Raw genomic sequence first — 23,244 nt, 5'->3', positions numbered from 1 at the left:
TATCAAGCTATTAAACCTAGTGTCTCCAATGTTCAGATCAACTTAAGAGTCAGAATGGAGGCAAAAGAAGTATTGAGTGGCAGAGTACTCAGTATTCATCTCTCTGAATTTTAATTGAATGCATCACTCAATCTATACAAAGATGATGTTACACATGCTACAGAGCTTTCAATTTAAGTTCCCTAGAACTATAAAGATTAGAAGCAGTAAAGCAGTATGTTCAGCAGCTGTGTCAGTACAAGTACATTCTAATGGCAGAGTAGCCAACTTTAGAATCCTGGCTCTACCACCTACTAGCCAAATAACCTACCTCACTTTTCTTATCTATAAAATGGGATATCAAAAGTACCTATCCTCACAGACTTAAGAAGATTAAATGAATAGTGCAAGCAAAGGACTTTGCACAACACCTGATAAGCGAGTGCTTAAACACCACTGAGCAATTTTATTTTTGACCCTCACCATCATTAGTATTATTACCAGTTGTTCTGCACATTCAGCACCACCACCCTGCCCCCCAACTCCCTGCTTGCCTAACAAATGGATGCTTTCTTGGCATGGTTGGCAGCAGCTGTGTGGAACTGTCTGTGGCTGCAAAACTGAGGGAAGTTCAGAAGATGTGAACTAGGAACCTACTGTCTTGATTACATTACTTTGTTATTGTTCTGAGTTCCCTGGGACCAAATCAATGTAAGGAAAAATCTAAAATTTAGGAGTACTCCTAACCCCTGTAATCACACTCAGCATTTGTCAATGGATCCCCCAACCTGCCTGCTTTGATACTGCGCTTCAATGATGAATAAAACATTTTTTGTACTAGACAAATGCAAATGGCCTCTTAAACCATAATTACACTGATTTAAATATTTACATGGTCAAGCACAGCTTACTTTATGCCTTATATGTACCCATGCACATTAACTCTCAAAGGATTTAAAATATAACGATAAGGAAATAACTGTAATTTGGAATTGACCTGGGATAAGCTAACCCCTTAATTTGGGAAGAAGTAGGTTAAACTGTATTATCTATAAATAAATTATTCAAAACAAGAATTAAATGCCAATCTACTTTATATTTCAAACCAAATCATAAAATTCAAACAAAAAACTTCAATAGATTTAACCTTTCCACAGATTTAACTTACCTGCCTCCGATTCTATGTTTAAATTACATGTTACAAAATTAGATGGGAAGAGTCCTATTCCTCTGTGATTTTCCCCTTTCCACCAATTAGCATCACTGAAAATACAGTACAAAAATGCCATTTGTTACTCTATATTTCATTAGTGTCAAGAGTAATTAAGATAAAAATTAAATTTAGTCTATTTTGAAAATACTAGCTCAAATTCTACTATAGTTAAAAGTAGTTCTTCTTAAATTTTTGTGTTAGTTGCTCAGTCGTGTCCTACTCTTTGTGACTCCATGGACTATAGCCCTTCAGGCTGCTCTGTCCATGGAATTCTCCAGGCAAGAGTACTGGAGTGGGTAGCCATGACTTCTCCAGAGGATTTTCCCAACCCAGGGATCAAACCTGGGTCTCCCGCATTACAGGCAAATTCTTTACCATCTGAGCCACCAGGGAAGTAAACTTGATAAGAGATATAAAAAAGTACAAATAAAATAAACATCTATATTCTCATACTTAAATTCAGAACCTATCAACAACTGGTCATATTTGATTCTGCACTTTAAAAAAATACCAAAACATTACAGATAACACTGAAGTTTCCTTTATCAACACTTCCAAATCCCAAACTCACATCCATCCTTCATACCACCACCAAGTTATGTCACCTTCCTTCAGATGTATTTTTTATTCATTTACTGTATCTATAAACTCTATATTTACATATAGAGTTTACATATAGAGTTTACTCTACCGGTATAGATATATAGAGATATGTATAGCCAACTCTATAGATATTAAGCTGGTACAAAAGTAATTGCAGTTTTGCATTGCTGAACCTTGCCATTTGACATTGATGTATTCTTAAATAAATATGGTTATGTTATACACCATTTTAATGCACATTTCTTGCTTTATATTTTTTGCTAATGACTTATTACTTGTTGTTTGTATTTATTTTAAACTAGGGAAATGATGTTAGACAAAAAGCAAATTGGAGTGGTTTTCTTATTTGAGTTCAAAACGGGTCGTAAAGCAGCAGGGACAACTCACGACATCAACAACACATTTGGCCCAGGAACTGCTAATGAAAGGAGAGTACAGTGGTTCAAGTGGTTCAAGAAGTTCTGCAAAGGAGACAAGAGCTTTGAAGATGAGGAGCATAGTGGCCAGCCATCGGAAGGTAACACCACCATCAAAGCTGATCCTCTTACACCTATATGAGAAGTTGCCAAAGAACTCAACGTTGACCATGCTATGGTCATTTGGCATTTGAAGCCAACTGGAAAGGTGAAAAACCTCGATAAGTGGGTGCCTCATGAGCTGACCACAAATCAAATAAATCATTTTGAAGTATCATCTTCTCTTATTCTACGCCACAACAAACCATTTCTTGATCAGACTGTGACATGCAAAGAAAAGTAGATTTTATAAGACAACTGGTGATGACTAGCTCAGTGGTTGGACTGGTAAGAAGGTCCAAAGCACTTCCCAAAGCCAAACTTGCACCAAGAAAGGTCACAGTCACTGTTTGGTAGTCTGCTGCCACTGTGATCCACTACAGCTTTCTGAATCCTGGTGAAACCACTGATCTGAGAAGTATGCTAAGCAAATTGATGAGATGCACCGAAAACTGCAATGCTTGCAGCCATCCTTGGTCAACAGAAAGGGCCCAAATCTTCTCCACGACAACGCCTGACCACATGTTGCACAATCAATGCTTCAAAAGTTGAACAAATTAGGCTACAAGGTTTTGCCTCATCCGCCATATTCACCTGACCTCTCACCAACTGACTACTTCTTTGAGCATCTCAACAACTTTTTGCAGGGAAAATGATTCCACAAACCAGCAGGAGGCAGAAAATGCTTTCCAAGAGTAAAATCCTGAAGCACAGATTTTTTTTTTAAATTTTTCGAAACCACTTTCTTAAGGTTTTAACATACAAACAGCTGTACCTATTTACTGTACAACTTGATGGGACTTACAAATTAGTATGCATCTGAACATCATCACCACAGTTTATACAATAAATATATCCATTACCTCCTAAAACTTTCTCCACCCGTCTCTATTTATTAATTTTTGGTGATAACACAATGAAAGATCCCCCTTCACAGCAAATTTTAAGTGCACAGTACAGTATTATAATCCTAGACACAATGCTATAGAGCAGAACCCTTTAGGATTGATCTGGAGCACAGATTTTTATACTACAGGAATAAGTAAACTTATTACTCGTTGGCAAAAACGTGTTGATTGAAAAGGTTCCTATTTTGATTAATAAAGATATGTTCGAGCTTAGTTATAATGATTTAAAATTGATGGTCCAAAACCACAATTACATTTGCACCAACCTAATATAAATGTTAATCATTATATATCTTTAAAATTTTATAGGTTAATTCTTTCAGATTTTACTAATTCCTTTTAAAGATCCATCACACAGATATGGCATATTTGATGTACTCATCCCCATGCAGGCAGACATTTAGGTTATTTCCAGTCTTTTCTTTCACCCTTATAAAGGCTGGGGTAATAATCACTCTAGATTTCAGGGCACACATGCAACAATTCTCTAGGCATGTTCACAGAGACAGGCTTGCTGGGCCACAGAACCTAAGCATTTTCCATTTTACTAATGTTGTCAAATGTTCTCTGAAGTGGTTGTGGCAATTCCCCAACCTCCTTTCCCTCAGCAGCATGTGAGAATGTCATTTTTGCTCACATGTCTTAACTATCCAGGCAACACTTGGTATTGCACAGGAGAAATCATCTCTTACTGCTGTGCCCATTCGCACTTCTGAGCATCCAGACTAATTCCTCCGTAGACTGCTTGCTCATATCTTCTGTCCACTTTTCTTTTTTCACTGGGTCATGTGTCTCTTTTCATGAATATTTAGGAGCTCTGTACATATCTGAAGAGCATTTGTCTGTATTATGCAAATACCTTGAACTCCTCAATCTATTCTCCTTTATATTTGCCTAATAGTTTCACATTTTCCTTTATAGTGCTCTTCCACATTTAGGTCTTTATTTGGAATGAAATTTTATGTACTGTGTGAAGCTGAATCAAATTTTATTTATACTGCATAGAAAGTCAATTCATCCCAGCAAAATTTATGTAACAGTACATCATTTTTCCTACTGATTTATGATAGTCTATCTTTCAAACAGCAAGCTGCTATCTGTTCATAAGCTTATTTTTGGATTCCATCCTGTCGCAATAGACTATATTTATTATAACCTCTTAATATGCCTTGATATGCGACAGAAAAAGTACCTTCTCTGTGTTATTGTAGACCTTCATGTTTCCATGTTAATGTCAAAATAAAAATGTTTCCAAGTTCTCCGGAAAAAAGCCTTATTGAGCTTTTAATTAGAAATGAATTGTTTATGTATTAATATTAGAAAAAGTAATCTTTACAATATTAAAGTTTCTTCAGCATAAATGACATCTCATTCCATTTATATTTACTGATATATAAATATATATATTATTTTATATCTTTCAAAGGATTTATAATTTTTCCATGACGTCCTTAAGTATCTTTGTTAGGTTTATTTTTTCCTAGATCCTTTGTAATATTTGGGAGCAGAGAATGACTGAAGTGGTTTGCCATTCCCTTCTCCACTTCAGTATTCTTGCCTTGTGAACCCCATGAACAGTATGAAAAGGCAAAATGATAGGATACTGAAAGACGGAACTCCCCAGGTCAGTAGGTGCCCAACACGCTACTGGAGATCAGTGGAGAAATAACTCCAGAAAGAATGAAGGGATGGAGCCAAAGCAAAAACAATACCCAGCTGTGGATGTGACTGGTGATAGAAGCAAGGTCCGATGCTGTAAAGAACAATATTGCACAGGAACCTGGAATGTCAGGTCCATGAATCAAGGCAAATTGGAAGTGGTCAAACAAGAGATGGCAAGAGTGAATGTCGACATTCTAGGAATCAGCGAACTAAAATAGACTGGAATGGGTGAATTTAACTCAGACGACCATTATATCTACTACTGTGGGCAGGAATCCCTCAGAAGAAATGGAGTAGTCATCATGGCCAACAAAAGAGTCCGAAAGCAGTACTTGGATGCAATCTCAAAAACGACAGAATGATCTCTGTTCATTTCCAAGGCAAACCATTCAATATCACAGTAATCCAAGTCTATGCCCCAACCAGTAACGCTGAAGAAGCTGAAGTTGAACGGTTCTATGAAGACCTACAAGACCTTTTAGAACAAACACCCAAAAAAGATGTCCTTTTCATTATAGGGGACTGGAATGCAAAAGCAGGAAGTCAAGAAACACCTGGAGTAACAGGCAAATGCAAAATGAAGCAGGGCAAAGACGAATAGAGTTTTGCCAAGAAAATGCATTGGTCATAGCAAACACCCTCTTCCAACAACACAAGAGAAGACTCTACACATGGACATCACCAAATGGTCAACACCAAAAAACAGATTGATTCTATTCTTTGCAGCCAAAGAGGGAGAAGCTCTATACAGTCAACAAAACAAGACCAGGAGCTGACTGTGGCTCAGATCATGAACTTCTTATTACCAAATTCAGACTCAAATTGAAGAAAGTAGGGAAAACCGCTAGACCATTCAGGTATGACCTAAATCAAATCCCTTATGATTATACAGTGGAAGTGAGAAATAGATTTAAGGGCCTAGATCTGATAGATAGAGTGCCTGATGAACTATGGAATGAGGTTCGTGACATTGTACAGGAGACAGGGATCAAGACCACCCCCTGGAAAAGTAATGCAAAAAAGCAAAATGGCTGTCTGGGGAGGCCTTACAAATAGCTGTGAAAAGAAGAGAGGTGAAAAGCAAAGGAGAAAAGGAAAGATATAAGCATCTGAATCCAGAGTTCCAAAGAATAGCAAGAAGAGATAAGAAAGCCTTCTTCAGCAATCAATGCAAAGAAATAGAGGAAAAGAACAGAATGGGAAAGCCTAGAGATCTCTTCAAGACAACTGGAGATACCAAGGGAACATTTCCTGCAAAGATGGGCTTGATAAAGGACAGAAGTGGTATGGACCTAACAGAAGCAAAAGATATTAAGAAGAGGTGGCAAGAATACACAGAAGAACTATACAAAAAAGATCTTCACGACCCAGATAATCACAATGGTGTGATCACTTATCTAGAGCCAGACATCCTGGAAGGTGAAGTCAAGTGGGCCTTAGAAAGCATCACTATGAACAAAGCTAGTGGAGGTGATGGAATTCCAGTTGAGCTATTTCAAATCCTGAAAAATGATGCTGTGAAAGTGCTGCACTCAATATGCCAGCAAATTTGGAAAACTCAGCAGTGGCCACAGGACTGGAAAAGGTCAGTTTTCATCCCAATCTCAAAGAAAGGCAATGTCAAAGAATGCTCAAACTACTGCACAATTGCACTCATCTCACGTGCTAGTAAAGTACTGCTCAAAATTCTCCAAGCCAGGCTTCAGCAATACGTGAACTGTGAACTTCCAGATGTTCAAGCTGGTTTTAGAAAAGGCAGAGGAACCAGAGATCACATTGCCAACATCTGCTGGATCATGGAAAAAGCAAGAGAATTCCAGAAAAACATATATTTCTGCTTTATTGACTATGCCAAAGCCTTGGACTGTGTGGATCACAATAAACTGGAAAATTCTGAAAGAGATGGGAATACCAGACCACCTGACCTGCCTCTTGAGAAATATGTATGCAGGTCAGGAAGCAACAGTTAGAAGTGGACATGGAACAACAGACTGGTTCCAAATAGGAAAAGGAGTATGTCAAGGCTGAATATTGTCACCCTGCTTATTTAACTTATATGCAGAGTACATCATGAGAAATGCTGGACTGGATGAAGCACAAGCTGGAGTCAAGATTGCTGGGAGAAATATCAATAACCTCAGATATGCAGATGACAACACCCTTATGGCAGAAAGTGAAGAGGAACTAAAAAGCCTCTTGATGAAAGTGAAAGTGGAGAGTGAAAAAGTTCGCTTAAAGCTCAACATTCAGAAAACGAAGATCATGGTATCTGGTCCCATCACTTCATGGAAATAGATGGGGAAACAGCGGAAACAGTGTCAGACTTTATTTTTGGGGGCTCCAAAATCACTGCAGATGGTGACTGCAGCCATGAAATCAGAAGACGCTTACTCCTTGGAAGAAAAGTTATGACCAACCTAGATAGCATATTCAAAAGCAGAGACATTACTTTGCCAACTAAGGTCCATCTAGTCAAGGCTATGGTTTTTCCAGTAGTCATGAATGGATGTGAGTGTTGGACTGTGAAGAAGGCTGAGCACCTAAGAATTGATGCTTTTGAACTGCGGTGTTGGAGAAGACTCTTGAGAGTCCCTTGGACCGCAAGGAGATCCAACCAGTCCATTCTGAAGGAGATCAGCCCTGGGATTTCTTTGGAAGGAATGATGCTATAGTTGAAACTCCAGTACTTTGGCCACCTCCTGTGAAGAGCTGACTCATTGGAAAAGACTCTGATGCTGGAGGGATTGGGGGCAGGAGGAGAAGGGGACGACAGAGGATGAGATGGCTGGATGGCATCAGGGACTCGATGGACGTGAGCCTGAGTGAACTCCGGGAGTTGGTGATGGACAGGGAGGGCTGGCGTGCTGCGTATCATGCGGTCACAAAGTCGGACATGACTGAGCGACTGAACTGAACTGAACTGAGAGTGACATTTTTTGGTATACTCTGTTAATAAGGAATCTGCACCTGTCTAGAGAATGATATATTTTCAAGGGACTTCAAGTTCTATATGTGAAGTTTTAAATTTTGTACTTTCAATTTCAACTGAATATAAAAACGATGGCTATAGTCATATTCTGCATCATCCAGATGATCTCTTTTCTAATGCAAGATGGCCATTTAACTTTAGTACCCAAGTGTGCGTTTGTGTTTAAAATCTTGCCAGTAATAACCAATCTCCTAGAATGACAACATTTAACTTATGTGTGTTGATGAGCACATCTATGGCAGTTTTAAGATTGGGGTCTCCTAACATCAAAATGACATTTAATCAACCTACATATTCCATCATATCCATGTTGAATTCTCTTAGTAGTTTACAGCAGAAAAAAACATTCTCTTTTGCAAGGATAAGCCTTAACTGAAAATAGTTCCGTATGAGTCTAAGTTATTTAATGGATTTGTGCTTTAACTAGACATCAACGAAAAGACACATGGCTTCACAATGATGTAACCCTTTACATACTGCAAGCCTGCAGACCGTATGGATAACATAATGCCACATGAACATCAAATGACATCAAGGGATATGGTATGTATGAACGAGTCACAACAACCACATAAGAAACAATCAGAAGAAATTGAGTTATCAGAGCAGTGAGCAGAACAGACTTGCTGAAGAAAATGAGGAAGCAGCTGTGCCACTGATCAGTACTGTTATTTACCTTGTGAGCAGTAACTTACACTGGAAAATTTTCTCATTACATAAAAATAACGCTCATTTTGTAGTTTTGCTTCTATTTATTTTATAAATGTGCTTAATTTTATGCTTGTATAAAAGTATCAGAAGTGTAAACTTCAGTTCTTCTATAAACATTTTACACCCAGAAGCCTGACATTTCAGACTGTCAGCATTCAGACCCCATACTAACCCTTCACCTTCACATCTATATATTCTCCTTCAGGGGTCATGTGCTCTGCTCCACATGATTATTTAAAAAAGAAAAACAAAAAAGATTCTTAAAGGAAAAAAAAAAAAGATTACTTTCTAAGTAAACATAATGTTATCTTGACTGTGTAACAGACCTTTATTTTCCTGGTCTGTAAGATCAAAGTTCACCCAAAGTGAACCCAGTGGATAAACCTTTTTTCCTAGAGGTGTGTGCCAGGTGTGACTCCGCTTTTTTCTGGACCCCAACATTACCTTTTACGGCATTCACAATCTCCATACCACATATTTACTTGTAAAGTAATCTTAACTCCCTTACTTTATTCTAGGTTAAGAAGAAAAGAACTGTTTCCTCATTCTTTATTATAAACACAGCATATTCATATAGTATTTGCCCAATAAATATTTACTGCAGCACAGTAAAACCATTCTGGGTATCTACCAATTTAAAAATATACTAATGTATCCTTACTAAGTTATTTATAATGGATACCAAATACATTTGCAATCTGTTAGTAATGAGTTGTTAGGTCTCACTCTTGCTAAATTTCATCAATTTCTTTCAAAAGCAAACTAAAGTAGAATAAGGCTCAATAAAGACAAATCTATTCTTTATTACAACTCTAAGTGATAGAGAAATTGTGAGGGAGAGGCAGTAGCAGATTAACAACTGGGGAGGAGCCAAGCGTAGTTTTTAGCTGAGCTGATCAAAGGTATTACAGCTATATCTCTTCTTTTTTTTTTTTTGCCAGTAATTTTGGTATATACAATTCTCAATGTAAATACATTCAGATGACTGAATATTTCTGTCTCAATTGTGATAATAAACAATATTATTCAATACATTTTTAACCCAGGATACAAAGAACACTTTGTTACCAAATTTAACCAAAGAATAAGAAACTCAAACTACCCTGTCTAACTAATCTTAGAAAGAAATAATTAAGGCAGAAAAGGTTCTAGTATGATTTAAACACACCAAAGTCAAAAGCTGAATATTCAGCATTCTAAATTAAGGATATGATACTGAATAACTTCAAAATATTCCAGAAACATTTAAAACATACCTGTCATCCAAAACAATAATAATTTCACCATGTTTAAAGGTGAGTTCATTGTCCTCAACGGCTTCAAAATCATATAAAGCTCTCACTTTCCTTGCAACTTTATTATTTGACTGAATTTCTGCAGATGGATATAAGGATTTTGTTTCTGTGTGCTGCTGCTTCTGCTCTTGCAATGATAATTCAATAGCTAGTTTGAAAAATTAAAATGCAAAAAACAAGACAGCCAGTATTAACTCTGATTTTTTAAGAGTTTAAAAAGAAATATTACATAATATACTATTTAATAAGAATAAATCAAGTGAATGTTATTTGTCCAGTTAAATACTAAATAGTTAGCTTTTGCAGGGTGGGGGTGGGGGGCAAAAGGGAACAGGGCAGCAACTATGACATTTTTGAAAATATAAAGTTTTTGCTCATTCCTTAATATCACAGTCTGTCATATACAGCAGCTATTATTTTTACAGCAAACAGATTGTGACATTATAATATGGGTAGCTTTCCATATAGGACAAGTCATGAACATATTTCTGTGCTTGACTCATAACTTTGGCATTAAAGAAAAGGTGAAATGTAATCTCTTCAAAGGTAGGACACTAAAAACTATTACTGACAAGATTATGAATTCAATTAACCTTATGTCAGTTGTCTCTCTTAAGTTTTCAGACTCCACTAATTTTTAGATTTGAGGTAAAATACTACAAGTAAACTCAGTTTTAATTTTTATTTCAATAAATCATTCTGCAAAGATCAGCAATACTAAACGACATGTGCTTGATCCTTTACCTTTAGCTATATCTTCATCTTCTTTGTTTTTGTTCGATGACGTACCGTTCTTGGCAGCAGCTGAGACAGTCTGTAATGTATAAGTAAAATGAACACAACTACCTTTTCAAAGAAAACACAAGCTCTATAATTACTCACACATGCTAATTTAAAAAAACAACTAATGTAACTAATGAGTTTCACTTAAAAGTGAAGGTCTTTATGATAATTTTAAGTAGTTGTTTCAAATACTAAAACAGAACATCAGAATTTTCAAGAAAATATGAAAAATATCACAAAAGACATGAACTGGCTTACAGTTTGCATGAATCTTAGTATCTGACACAGAATCTGGCATGAAGAAAAGTACTTAAATATACATCTTTCCTGACTGCACTTCCTGATCTCGGTGGTCCAAAGTCTCTAATTCAGTGAGCGATGATACGCTGCTAGAGGTGCGGGGCTACAGGAGAAGTAGCAAGAAGTCAGGATAATGAAGAAGAGCAGAGGCGGGACACAGACAACAGGGGCAGCTCTAGGCACACATGCTAACCCCCTTCACTACTCATTGTGTTTGAATGGCGGTGACTCTTCAGACATAGCAGAGGACTAAGGAAGGTCATGCTTAAACTTAAGGGCATGGAAGACAGAGATGTCCAGGTTTCTGAACCATCAAGCAGTTTTTTCCGAATGATCAACACTGATTTTTGAGAATGACTTGCAGAAAGGACAGAGCAAGGAAATGCTGGCTTTGTATTACTTAAAAGACTTTTATTTTTAAAATTTATTTTTAATTGGAGGGTAACTGCTTTGCAATGCTGTGTTGGCTTCTGCTGTTTATGACAATGTGAATCAGCTATAAGTATACATATATTCCCCCCGCCTTGAGCCTCCCTCCTACCCCATGCCCATCCCACCCATCCACATCATCACAGAGCACTGAAGCTGACTCCCTGTGCTACATACAGGAGGTAGCTGCCTCCTGCCAGCTACTTATTTTACACATGATAGTACATATATGTCAATGCTACTCTCTCAATTTGTACCACCCTGTGTTTCCCCACCGTGCCCACAAGTCCATTCTCCATGCTTGCAACTCTCTTCCTGGCTTCACATACGTTCATCAGTACCATTTTTCTTGATTGCATTTATATGTGCTAATATATGATACTTGTTTTTCTCTTTCTGATTTATTTCACTCTCTCTAACAGGTTCCAGTTCATCCACCTCACTACATTCTACTTTGAACCCACAGATCTGATCAACTAAAAAGGTTCTGTTTGTGTCTTCAGTCTATGGTCTAAAATTGAAAAAATGTACAGTTCTCTTAGTTTCTTTCCCTAGCCCATATCCTGAAAAAACAAGAGACACTGAGAGCAGAACTCAAGATACAGTGTTTTTCCCCACAGACCAAAATACACCACGGACTCTGGGATCATTATCCCTGCCTCCACCCCGGTCCTGCAAAAGCTGTCCCTGTGTCCTCAAATAAACTTCTAGCCTTACAGGCCAACCTGTAAAAGGCCAACCATTTTATATATAAACAAAAGCACATTTCAGGCATGTTCCCTCTTCAACGGACAGGCCTCGAGCTTTCTCAAGTCCATGAAGTGATTCATGTCATTCCTCCCTTGACAACCTCTCTACTCCTCTTACATACTGAATTGCATTCCAGCCTAAAAATTCTACTCTTCATCTTCTTCATCATCCCAGTCTACAGTTACCTCTTCTTCCTGGCATCTAACTTTTGCACCCCCCATCCATCTTTGTCACTTATAATCAGTTATTTTTCACATATATAAAGCTACCCTTTCAATTGACTATAAATACCTTGAACATAAGGGCTCTCTCACACATCTATGCCTTTTGCATGACTCTAGATTCAGAGTCGCATTAAACAGATTATTTATGGATGACTCACTTCTCAAAGTTCTCATGTGTAGAATTCACTCAACAATTACAGGCACTGCTCTAGACAAACTCATGTAGAGTGGAGGTGAGTAATGACTAAGATAGACCTTGCCAGCTTTGAAATAAGGTATATACCTTCAAAATACTATAGTATAGGGTCATCCATGAATCTGAATGAATCTCTTACCTGAGAACCTAATGGAGGAAAAGTAACTCCTTCTTCTTTCATAGATTTAATAGTTGCAGATATCAGACTAAACTGAGGGTCCTTCTGAAATTCTTCTGACCATTCTACCATTAAAGATTTCAGTTTTTCACATACTTTAGGATGAGCCTTTTAATGAAAAGGCAAAGGAAAAAAAATGGTTAAAATAAGCACTTGAATTATTTAACAAAGAGAATTACCACCAAAATTCTCTAGTTTTATGAATATCCACAAGAGTCCAGCAAACCTTAGTTTAGATGAGCACTCGATAAATACCTACTTTAATATATACTTGTCTCTTGGAAAATTACCCGTTTTGAACATTAATGTTTATATCTTACACAATGATAATGAATCTGTCATATTCAGAGATTATTTCATGTTTTCCTAATATTCTCAATATCAGGTTAAACTTTTTATATCAACTAAAGTAAAACTCTGAGATTTTTGTCACTAACAGTATGAACACAGTATACCAGAGTTTCTATTACAAATAAATCAATAACAACCCCATCACAAAGACCCTCTCCACCTTGTTCTAAAATAAAGGCCTCCTTTGCTCACCATCTCTACTGGGAATCAGGACAGAATGATGGTTAGTTTGGATGCTGGTATCACAGACACTTACATCTGAACTTCAGCTATGCCACTTATTAGCTGCATAATCTTAGACAAGTTACTCTTAAGTCTCAGTTTCTCCATCTATAAAATAGGAATGACCTGGAAATCTACCTTCTAGGAGTTGTTAAGAGCATTAAACAAGACAGCATACATAAAATGCTTAAAGCAGTGGCTGCTAACCCTCAATAAAGATCAGCGTTATCACTTATATATATGCTTTAGGGAGGAAAACAGTTTTTGGGGCTACAAATGCAAACAACAAATTTTAGAACAGAAAGTTTGTTTTGTTTCAAGTTTATCTAAAATGATTTCACTTACAACTCTACTAATGCTATAACACAGCTAAAATAACACAGCATATATATTTTTTAATGACTCCAATTTCTTTCCTTTTTAAAATTTACCTTATTTTTTATCACAGCACGTACTTCTGTTGCAAAATCACGGGAACAAACTTCTAAATGAAATATCTTTCCACAGTTTGCCACACAAGCCCCAAGAAGCTATTAATTAAAATAAAAATCAATATACAAATGTTGAGATGTAATCTTACTTAACTTACTGAAACAAACACATTTAAAATTTGGGCCAAATAATAACATGACTTTCACTTACAGTTAATGCCTGCAGAGCAACATGAGGAACTTTATGATTTACCCTTTTCATTATGGCTTTTAGGCAGTCTTTTGCTCTAAAAAAATGAAGAAAGTTAGGTATTCAGAATTTCAATTCAAGCAGTAAATACATAAGGTATTCTATGATCAAGTAACTTTAAAAGCTATTTGGTCACACAATACCTTATATGTACACCTGCAAACTTTACTTCATTAAAGGAATAAATCTATCAAATGATCTTACACCTTTTGCTCATAGACTTGTAGAGGGGAAAAAAATGCTTGTTGCAAAGGCTGTGTATCCCAAAAACCAAAAATCAAAAAGGTCAGTCAACACAAGAGAACAATATCATAAAAATTATCTTTACATTTAAGACTGACAGCTTTCAGACAGCAAATTCTTATCTTGTGGGGAAAAAAACTAGCAAGATACATAATCTCAAATGATTTAAGTATAACCATGCATGAATAAACTTCAGAAAGCTGTAACATTAAAACAAATGCTTTCATCAGTCTTCTAAACCTCTAATGTATAATCAGTTTAATGTCCCCATTCCATCCTCAAAGCACTATTATATTCACTTTTTCATCATGATTTATTGCATTTATCTATTCATTACTGAAAGATCTTTTGAATATATTATATATTGTTATATTTATCTACCTCATTAATAACATGTCTAAGTCACAGGGGAACACCCTAAATAATTAAGTCTATTCATTGTTAACATCTGTCCCTATTAAATCAAGGCATTATATATATATATATATTTTTTTTTTTTTTTGAGCTGTACCTTGAGGCTTCTGGGATCTTAGTTCCCCAACCAGGGATTGGACCTGGACCCCCAGCAGTGAAAGAACAGTGTCCTAAGCACTGGACCACTAGGGAATTCCCTGTATCAAGGCTTTAATTATACATTTTAATATTTCAAGTTTTCAGTTATGGTTCTTTCAGAATAAGATTAACCACAGAAATTCAGCCAGTAGCATGTCTTTACTTTTACTCCCAAAAGGAAATAGCAAAAATCCTGTTTCCTTCCAGAATTATATCAGGAAAAGAGAGAGAGATTATTAAGCTCCTAGACATTCACTGGGCATGACTGGCCATCTTACCCATTAGGAGTGCTTCCAACTTTGTCACATATGTCCATAATAAGACTCCAATCTTCTGTAGTATTGTACTCATTTGTAGCCTTTTCTATAAGAGATAAACATACAAAAGAATCAGGATGTCTTACATAATAATAAATCCAGGAAAGACGTAAAAGTATCATGAGAAAAGAAACCAGTTACACACAAGGAAACTCCTATAAGACCATTAGCTGATATTTTGGCAGAAACTCTGCAGACCAGAAGAATATGGCATAATATTTTCAAAGTGATGAAAAGGAGAAAAACCTACAAACAAGAATACTACAACCCACCTGAAAAAAAACAAAAACAAACACTCTACCCAGCAAAGATATTACTCAGATTTGAAGGAGACAGAGTTTCATAAACAAGCAAAAGCTAAAAGAGTTTAGCATCATTAATACGTGAACCGTGAACTTCCAGATGTTCAAGCTGGTTTTAGAAAAGGCAGAGGAACCAGAGATCAAATTGCCAACATGTGCTGGATCATTGAAAAAGCAAGACAGTACCAGAAAAACATCTATTTCTGCTTTATTGACTCTGCCAAAGCCTTTGTGTGGATCACAAGCAACTGTGGAAAATTCTGAGAGAGATGGGAATACCAAACCACCTGACCTGCCTCTTGAGAAATCTGTATACAGGTCAGGAAGCAACAGTTAGAACTGGACAAGGAAGAAAAGACTGGTTCCAAACAGGAAAAGGAGTACATCAAGGCTATATATTGTCACCCTGCTTATTTAACTTCTATGCAGAGTACATCGTGAGAAACGATGGACTGGATGAAGCACAAGCTGGAATCAAGATTGCTGGGAGAAATATCAATAACTTCAGATATGCAGATGACATCACCCTCATGGCAGAAAGCAAAGAAGAACTAAAGAGGCCCTTAATGAAAGTGAAAGAATAGAGTGAAAAAGTTGGCTTAAAGCTCAACATTCAGAAAACTAAGATCATGGTGTTCGGTCCCATCACTTCATGGGAAATAGATGGGGAAACAGTGGAAACAGTGTCAGACTTTATTTTGGGGGGCTCCAAAATCACTGCAGATGGTGACTGCAGCCATGAAATTAAAAGATGCTTGCTCCTTGGAAGGAAAGTTAAGGCCAACCTACTAAAAAGCAGAGATATTACTTTGCCAACAAAGGTCCATCTAGTCAAGGCTACGGTTTTTCAGTAGCCATGTATGGATGTGAGAGTTGGACTGTAAAGAAAGCTGAGCGCAGAAGAATTAATGCTTTTGAACTGTGGTGTTGGAGAAGATTCTTGAGAGTCCCTTGGACTGCAAGGAGATCCAACCAGTCCATTCTAAAGGAGATCAGTCCTGGGTGTTCACTGGAGGGACTGATGTTGAATCTGAAACTCCAATACTTTGGCCACCTGATTCAAAGAGCTGACTCATTTAAAAAGACCCTGATGCTGGGAAAGATTGAAGGCAGGCGAAGAAGGGGACAACAGAGGATGAGATGGTTGGACGGCATCACCGACTCGATGGACATGGGTTTGGGCAGACTCTGGGAGTTGGTGATGGATAGGGAGGCCTGGCGTGCTGCAGTCCACGGGATCACAAAGAGTCGGACAGGACTGAGTGAGTGACTGAACTGAACTGAACTGAAACTGTCTTTACGAGAAATGTTAAAGCATTTATGCAGCAAACATCAAAACTAGAAATACAAACATTTTGAAATGAAAAATCTCACTGGCAAAGGCAAATGTACAGTGAAGATAGTAGATTAACTACTGACAAAGGTAGTAGGAAGGTTAAAAGACAAAAGAGGTAAATTCATCTATATCCACAAGAGTAGTTAAGGGATACAAAAAACTGAAAACTTGTAAATTTAAGGGTAAAAGGCAATTATTCTGACCGTGAAATGTTAAGTCAGACATTTTAGTAATATATTTTTGCCTATCATAAGTTCTAGACTTAAGCACCAAGCTCTGCAGGTAGAAACTTATCACTCAAGTCTAGCTTCTTCCCTGGTAGAAAGATAACTAGTTCTTTCACAGGGAAAGTCAGACCAGGCTGTATTTTTCAGAGGTTGAAAATGTTTAACTATTTCTCAACATATCTAATAATCCCAGTTAATTCAAAAGTACAGACAGGGAAAAAAAAAAGGGGAAAAATCTCCTAGTTCTACGAACCTCTTGGAAAAGTATGATGCATATTTACCCAGACCTTTTTCTAAAACGTATACGGGGAAAAAATATGTATAAAACTAAATAAAAGAGAGCACCCCAAAACTTAACCAGTTCCCTGCCAAAGTTATGAACAAGAAACAAAACAAAAAATAAAGTATCACTGTCATTCCTAATAGAAGCTTTAGGTGTGCTGGACAAATGGGCTTGCTAGCAGTGAGCCCCAGAGATGGACCTCTCCCTGCAGGGTTGAGCCCCTGCACAATTATTCCAAGAAGAAATCAATTCATGGCTATAAAAAGACGCGATAGCTCTTACGTTGACAACGGGCACTAGGAGGGTCAGTTCAGTTCAGTTCAGTCGCTCAGTCGCATCCAATTCCTTGCGACCCCATTAACTGCAGCACGCCAGGCCTCCCTGTCCATCACCACCTCCCGGAGTTCACTCAGATTCACGTCCATCAAGTCAGTGATGCCATCCAGCCATCTCATCCTCTGTCGTCCCCTTCTCCTCCTGCCCCCAATCCCTCGCAGCATCAAAGTCTTTTCCAATGAGTCAACTCTTCGCATGAGGTGGCCAAAGTACTGGAGTTTCAGCAGTTACTCTCAAATTCACAATTAGATAAGTCATTATACTGGAGACCTAAGAGATGTGGGTTTGATCCCTAGGTCAGGAAGATCTGAGGAGGATATGGCAACCCACTCCAGTATCCTTGCCTGGAGAATCCCATGGACAGAGGAGTCTGATAAGCTATAATCTATAGGGTCGCATGACTGAAGTGACTCAGCACGCACCACTCAAGTCATTATAACAGGGATGGAGTCAATAACGAAGTGGGGGCAGACTTGGGTGACACCAACAGAACTCCTTGCTCAGAAAGGAGACCTCAGAGGTAGAGAAAAGGTACTTTTCAACAATGTGATCATCCTAAATATATTACTTCCTAAGGTGCCTTTCCACTTAACATAATCATCTCATGTTCATAAATACATGTCTATCTGCTGCTGCTAAGTCGCTTCAGTTGTGTCTGACTCTGTGCGACCCCACAGACGGCAGCCCGCCAGGCTCCCCCGTCCCTGGGATTCTTCAGGCAAGAATACTGGAGTGGCTTGCCATTTCCTTCTCCAATCATGAAAGTGAAAAGTGAAAATGAAGTCACTCAGTTGTGTCCGACTCTTTGCAACCCCATGGACTGCAGCCTACCAGGATCCTCCATCCATGGGATTTTCTAGGCAAGAGTACTGGAGTGGGGTGCCATTGCCTTCTCCAATACATGTCTGTACTGTATAGTAAAGGCTATGGTCTTCCCAATAGTCATGTATGGATGTGAGAGGTGGACCATAAAGAAAGTTGAGCACTGAAGAATTGATGCTTTCTGAACTGTAGAGCTGGAAAAGACTCTTGAGAGTCCCTTGGACTGCAAGGAGATCAAACCAGTCATCCTAAAGGAAATCAACCCTGAATATTCATTGGAAGGACTGATGCTGAAACTCCAACACTCTGGCCACCAGATGTGAAGAGCCAACTCATCTGAAAAGACCCCGATGCTGGGAAAGATTGAAGGCAGGAGAAGAGGGTGACAGAGGATGAGATGGTTGGATGGCGTCACCGAGTCAAAGGACATGAATCTGGGCAAACTCCAGGCGATGGTGACGGACAGAGAAGCTTGATGTGCTGCAGTCCAGGGGGTCACAAAGAGTCAGATGCAACTTGGCAACTGAACAACCCACCACCAACAACATTTTTAATCGCTGCATGATGCACCAGTATATACAGTGTGGCCACAAAGTGCCTACATAAGCTAGCAAGAAATCATCAGTGAACCGTAATTTTAAATCCATCAAGTACTCAGCCTCTCTTCTTTATTACACTTACTGGAATCACTCCTACTGATATCCCACATAGAACAAATAACAAAATAGTTAAAAGAGGTCAGAACTGACTGCACAGAAGTTTCTGCAGATGTGTCATGGCATTAACGCTTAACCCCGTCATCTCTTTCTGCCACCACTATCCCATCCACCCACTCCTCAGAAAGAACGTAGACTCCAACATGGCAGGAAGTGTTTGCTTTGTTTTGTTCACTATTATTACTTAAAATAAATAAAACAGTATCCAGTGCACACAGCGGGTGCCAAGCAATTATTTGTCAAATGAATGAATTAATAAATGGTGCTGGTTGCTCCTTCATACCCTGTAACCCTGGTACAATGACTCTACAGGGGGAAACAACAGCAGAGCTTCTGAGTAAATGAACTCTCATAGCCTTTAAGAAGCCCCAAGGGGCCCCAGTGAAGTCTGTGCAAGCTTCTGGACCATGAAGAGCTTCATAGCTGAGCAGTACAAGGGGCTCCACAGAATCAAGCTTCAACAGTAACACCAAGTGGCAACAAAAGGCAACAGCACCAGGGAGCTTAAAAGGGAGGTTCCAGTTCTCCACTTGTTTACTGAAGAGGAATGACAATACCAATACCTCTGGGAGTCCATCTAAAAAGACAGCCAGGGTGAATGGGGAAAGGAATGCCTCCAGAAGGAGGCAAAAGACTTCTAGTACAGTGATATATATTTATCTTGAGGCTAAAGAGCAAATCACATATATTACAACTTGCCAGCTTCATGCTCAAATTTTCTCTCTGCCTATAACGGGGTTTTGTTCTTGCTGTACAGACATTTTTTTTTTTTTTAATGTCATTTGGCAGTGTTACAACTACCTGAGATTAAATATTCCCCCAGAATATTTTTCTTTATAGAGAAATATATATATTATTTATCTTTTACAGGTAAATCCTTAGTCTTTCTGGAATTTCATCTGGCACATGGGGTGAGGTGGGGATCTAAGAATCTATCCTTTCCTCTTTGATCTGAGAAGCCAGCATCATCAATCACCGAATTTTGTCAGTATACATGTGTATCAGTACCAATACACTCAACACTCACTCATGCTCCCCTCCTCCACAACTGATTTTTAGATCATCCAATAACCTACCTATTCCTGCTAGAACTCAATTTTTAATGACTGTTTTTTCACTTTGGGCTATGTGATACATAATTAAATGTGAAGCCTCTTTGATACCTCCTCAAAACCCTTCCAATTTCAAAAATATCTCAACAGAATTTTTTTTACTTGATCTTTTATAGAAAATGGAAAAATCCTAATTTAAATACTCTATCCAACATAGTTTACTTTCTACAAATATAGGACTCACAATTACCCTTTTTAAAAAGTGTAAAATCTAAAGACTTTATAATGGCCTGCCAAAAAGGATTTCATTTCTCAAGTGAAGGAAATAACAGTTAAATTATGCACTTAAAAGTATTTTAAACTCCAGGAAAAATCTTAAATATTATAATTAAGGAACCATTCTTTTATAGCATGTCACCATGCCCAGTGTTGGAGCCCTATCTCACATTATCCTATGTCAAATACATAGAGCAGGGGAGAATTAAAAGAGCCCTCCTGGGGCCTAAATGCTAAATTTCCAGGGTTTGGTGGGTGTAAGTCATAACATTTCATCACCAGGTTATGATTGTATATAGAGAGCTTCAAATACACAGTGAAATACTTCAGAAAGATTCTAAGAATATCATAAAGAATCAGTCCATCAATACCTATAAGGAACAAAAGACTCACCCTCTACACAGCCCATTATGTTCAACACACAGCATTAAAAAGGATTCAAGTCTACCCATAAAACTTTTAAGAAAATATGTTCCATCAGTAATAAAAAAAAATTATACAAAAGAAGAATGCCTCAAGGAGATCTTTAAAGCTCTTCCTACTAGGTTTGAAAATAAAAACTCACGACTGGTCTGCTTTCAACCATGGCAGAATATCTGGTACCAGACTTGCTACTCTACTGAAAACAAGTATGTTGTTCGTCACTCTACGTCCCACTCTCTGCAACCCGGTAGGCTGTAGTCCACCAGGCTCCTCCATCCATGGGATTCTCCAGGCAAGAATACTGGAGTGCCTTGCCATTCCCTCTCTATGGGATCTTCCCGACCCAGGGATGGAACCTGGTCTCTTGCATTGAAGGTAGATTTTTTTACCATCTGAGCCACCATGGGGCTGAAAACAAGAATAAAACAGGCCAAAATATTTGAGGCAACTGTGGTCAGGAAGTGAACAACAAGCAGTGCACATCTGAGGTTTCTGAGAGAAGAGAAATATGAAGCAAGCCTCACCATGGCCCTCGTGTTCTACCTGGGCATACACATACTTGTCCCAACACAAGTAGTGAAAGTCGCTCAGTTGTGTCCGACTCTTTTCGACCCCATGGACTACACATGGAATTCTCTAGACCAGAATACTGGAGTGGGTAGCCTTTCCTTTCTCCAGGGGATCTTCCCAACCCAGGGATTAAACCCAGGTCTCCCGCACTGCGTGTGGCTTCTTTACCAGCTGAGCCACAAGGGAAGCCCCAAGAATACTGGAGTGGGTAGTCTATCCCTTCTCCAGCGGATCTTCCTGACCCAGGAATTGAACCAGAGTTTATTTCTGCTTTATTGACTATGCCAAAGCCTTGGACTGTGTGGATCACAAGCAACTGTGGAAAATTCTGAGAGAGATGGGAATACCAGACCACCTGACCTGCCTCCTGAGAAATCTGTATGCAGGTCAGGAAGCAACAGTTAGAACTGGACATGGAACAACAGACCGGTTCCAAATAGGAAAAGGAGTGTGTCAAGGCTGTATATTGTCATCCTGCTTATTTAACTTATATGCAGAGTACATCATGAGAAATGCTGGACTGGAAGAAACACAAGCTGGAATCAAGATTGCCGGGAGAAATATCAATAACCTCAGATATGCAGATAACACCACCCTTATGGCAGAAAGTGAGGAGGAACTAAAAAGCCTCTTGATGAAAGTGAAAGAGGAGACTGAAAAAGTTGGCTTAAAGTTCAACATTCAGAAAATGAAGATCATGGCATCCGGTCCCATCACTTCATGGGAAATAGATGGGGAAACAGTGGAAACAGTGTCAGACTTTATTTTTTGGGGCTCCAAAATCACTGCAGATGGTGACTGCAGCCATGAAATTAAAAGATGCTTACTCCTTGGAAGAAAAGTTATGGCCAACCTAGATAGTATATTCAAAAGCAGAGACATTACTTTGCCGACTAAGGTCCATCTAGTCAAGGCTATGGTTTTCCCAGTGGTCATGTATGGATGTGAGAGTTGGACTGTGAAGAAGGCTGAGCGCCGAAGAATTGATGCTTTTGAACTGTGGTGTTGGAGAAGACTCTTGAGAGTCCCTTGGACTACAAGGAGATCCAACCAGTCCATTCTGAAGGAGATCAGCCCTGGGATTTCTTTGGAAAGAATGATGCTTAAAGCTGAAACTCCAGTACTTTGGCCACGTTATGCAAAGAGGTGACTCACTGGAAAAGACTCTGATGCTGGGAGGGATTGAGGGCAGGAGGAGAAGGGGACGACCGAGGATGAGATGGCTGGATGGCATCACTGATTCGATGGACGTGAGTCTGGGTGAACTCTGGGAGGTGGTGATGGACAGGGAGGCCTGGCATGCTGCGACTCATGGGGTCGCAAAGAGTCGGACACGACTGAGCGACTGAACTGAACTGAACTTCCTGCATTGCAGGTAGATTCTTTACCAACTGCACTATCAGGGAAGCCCAAAACACAAGTAGAACCAGCCCAAATGAGGCACCTAGGAGACAGAGGCCAGATTTCCGAGCATAGGGATTTAACTGTGGGTCCTTGTTGGTCAAGGGCTATGCTTTACACACCCACACTCCCACACACTCTGGGTGAGGTTCTGTGAGGTCTAGCACAGATCACCTGCTATGAGGCTGGAAGGCTGCACAACGCAAGGAGTCTTTACAAGTTTCTGCCTGTTATGGACAGAATGTCTGTGTCCCCACAAAATTCACACCATGAAGCCCTACCCCCCAGCACTGCTGGAGCTGGAGACCAGACTCTAAAGAAGTAATTAAGGTGAACTAAGGTCATAAGGTTGAAGCCCTGACCCAAGAGGATTAGTGTCCTCAAAAGAAGAGACACCAG

The 23,244-nt window shown here is 38.8% G+C and overlaps 1 protein-coding gene across 2 annotated transcripts in view; it reads right to left on the bottom strand.

Moving 5' to 3' along the window:
• The window catches only part of STAM2 (signal transducing adaptor molecule 2), a 51,371-nt gene that overhangs the window by 14,771 nt on the left and 13,356 nt on the right, over positions 1-23,244 (bottom strand). For both annotated transcript variants that reach the window (XM_069577525.1, XM_069577526.1), the window contains exons 2-8: positions 15,063-15,147; positions 13,951-14,026; positions 13,740-13,838; positions 12,697-12,843; positions 10,620-10,689; positions 9,837-10,023; positions 1,148-1,242 (exon numbers count right to left, since the gene is read on the bottom strand). In XM_069577525.1, the coding sequence (XP_069433626.1) occupies positions 1,148-1,242; positions 9,837-10,023; positions 10,620-10,689; positions 12,697-12,843; positions 13,740-13,838; positions 13,951-14,026; positions 15,063-15,147 (759 nt within the window). The remainder of the gene's footprint in view (positions 1-1,147; positions 1,243-9,836; positions 10,024-10,619; positions 10,690-12,696; positions 12,844-13,739; positions 13,839-13,950; positions 14,027-15,062; positions 15,148-23,244) is intronic.

This window comes from Ovis canadensis, chromosome 2 (genome assembly GCF_042477335.2).
Source record: "Ovis canadensis isolate MfBH-ARS-UI-01 breed Bighorn chromosome 2, ARS-UI_OviCan_v2, whole genome shotgun sequence".
Classification (NCBI taxonomy): Eukaryota; Metazoa; Chordata; class Mammalia; order Artiodactyla; family Bovidae; genus Ovis; species Ovis canadensis.
This window is presented reverse-complemented; position numbering and strand designations above follow the sequence as displayed.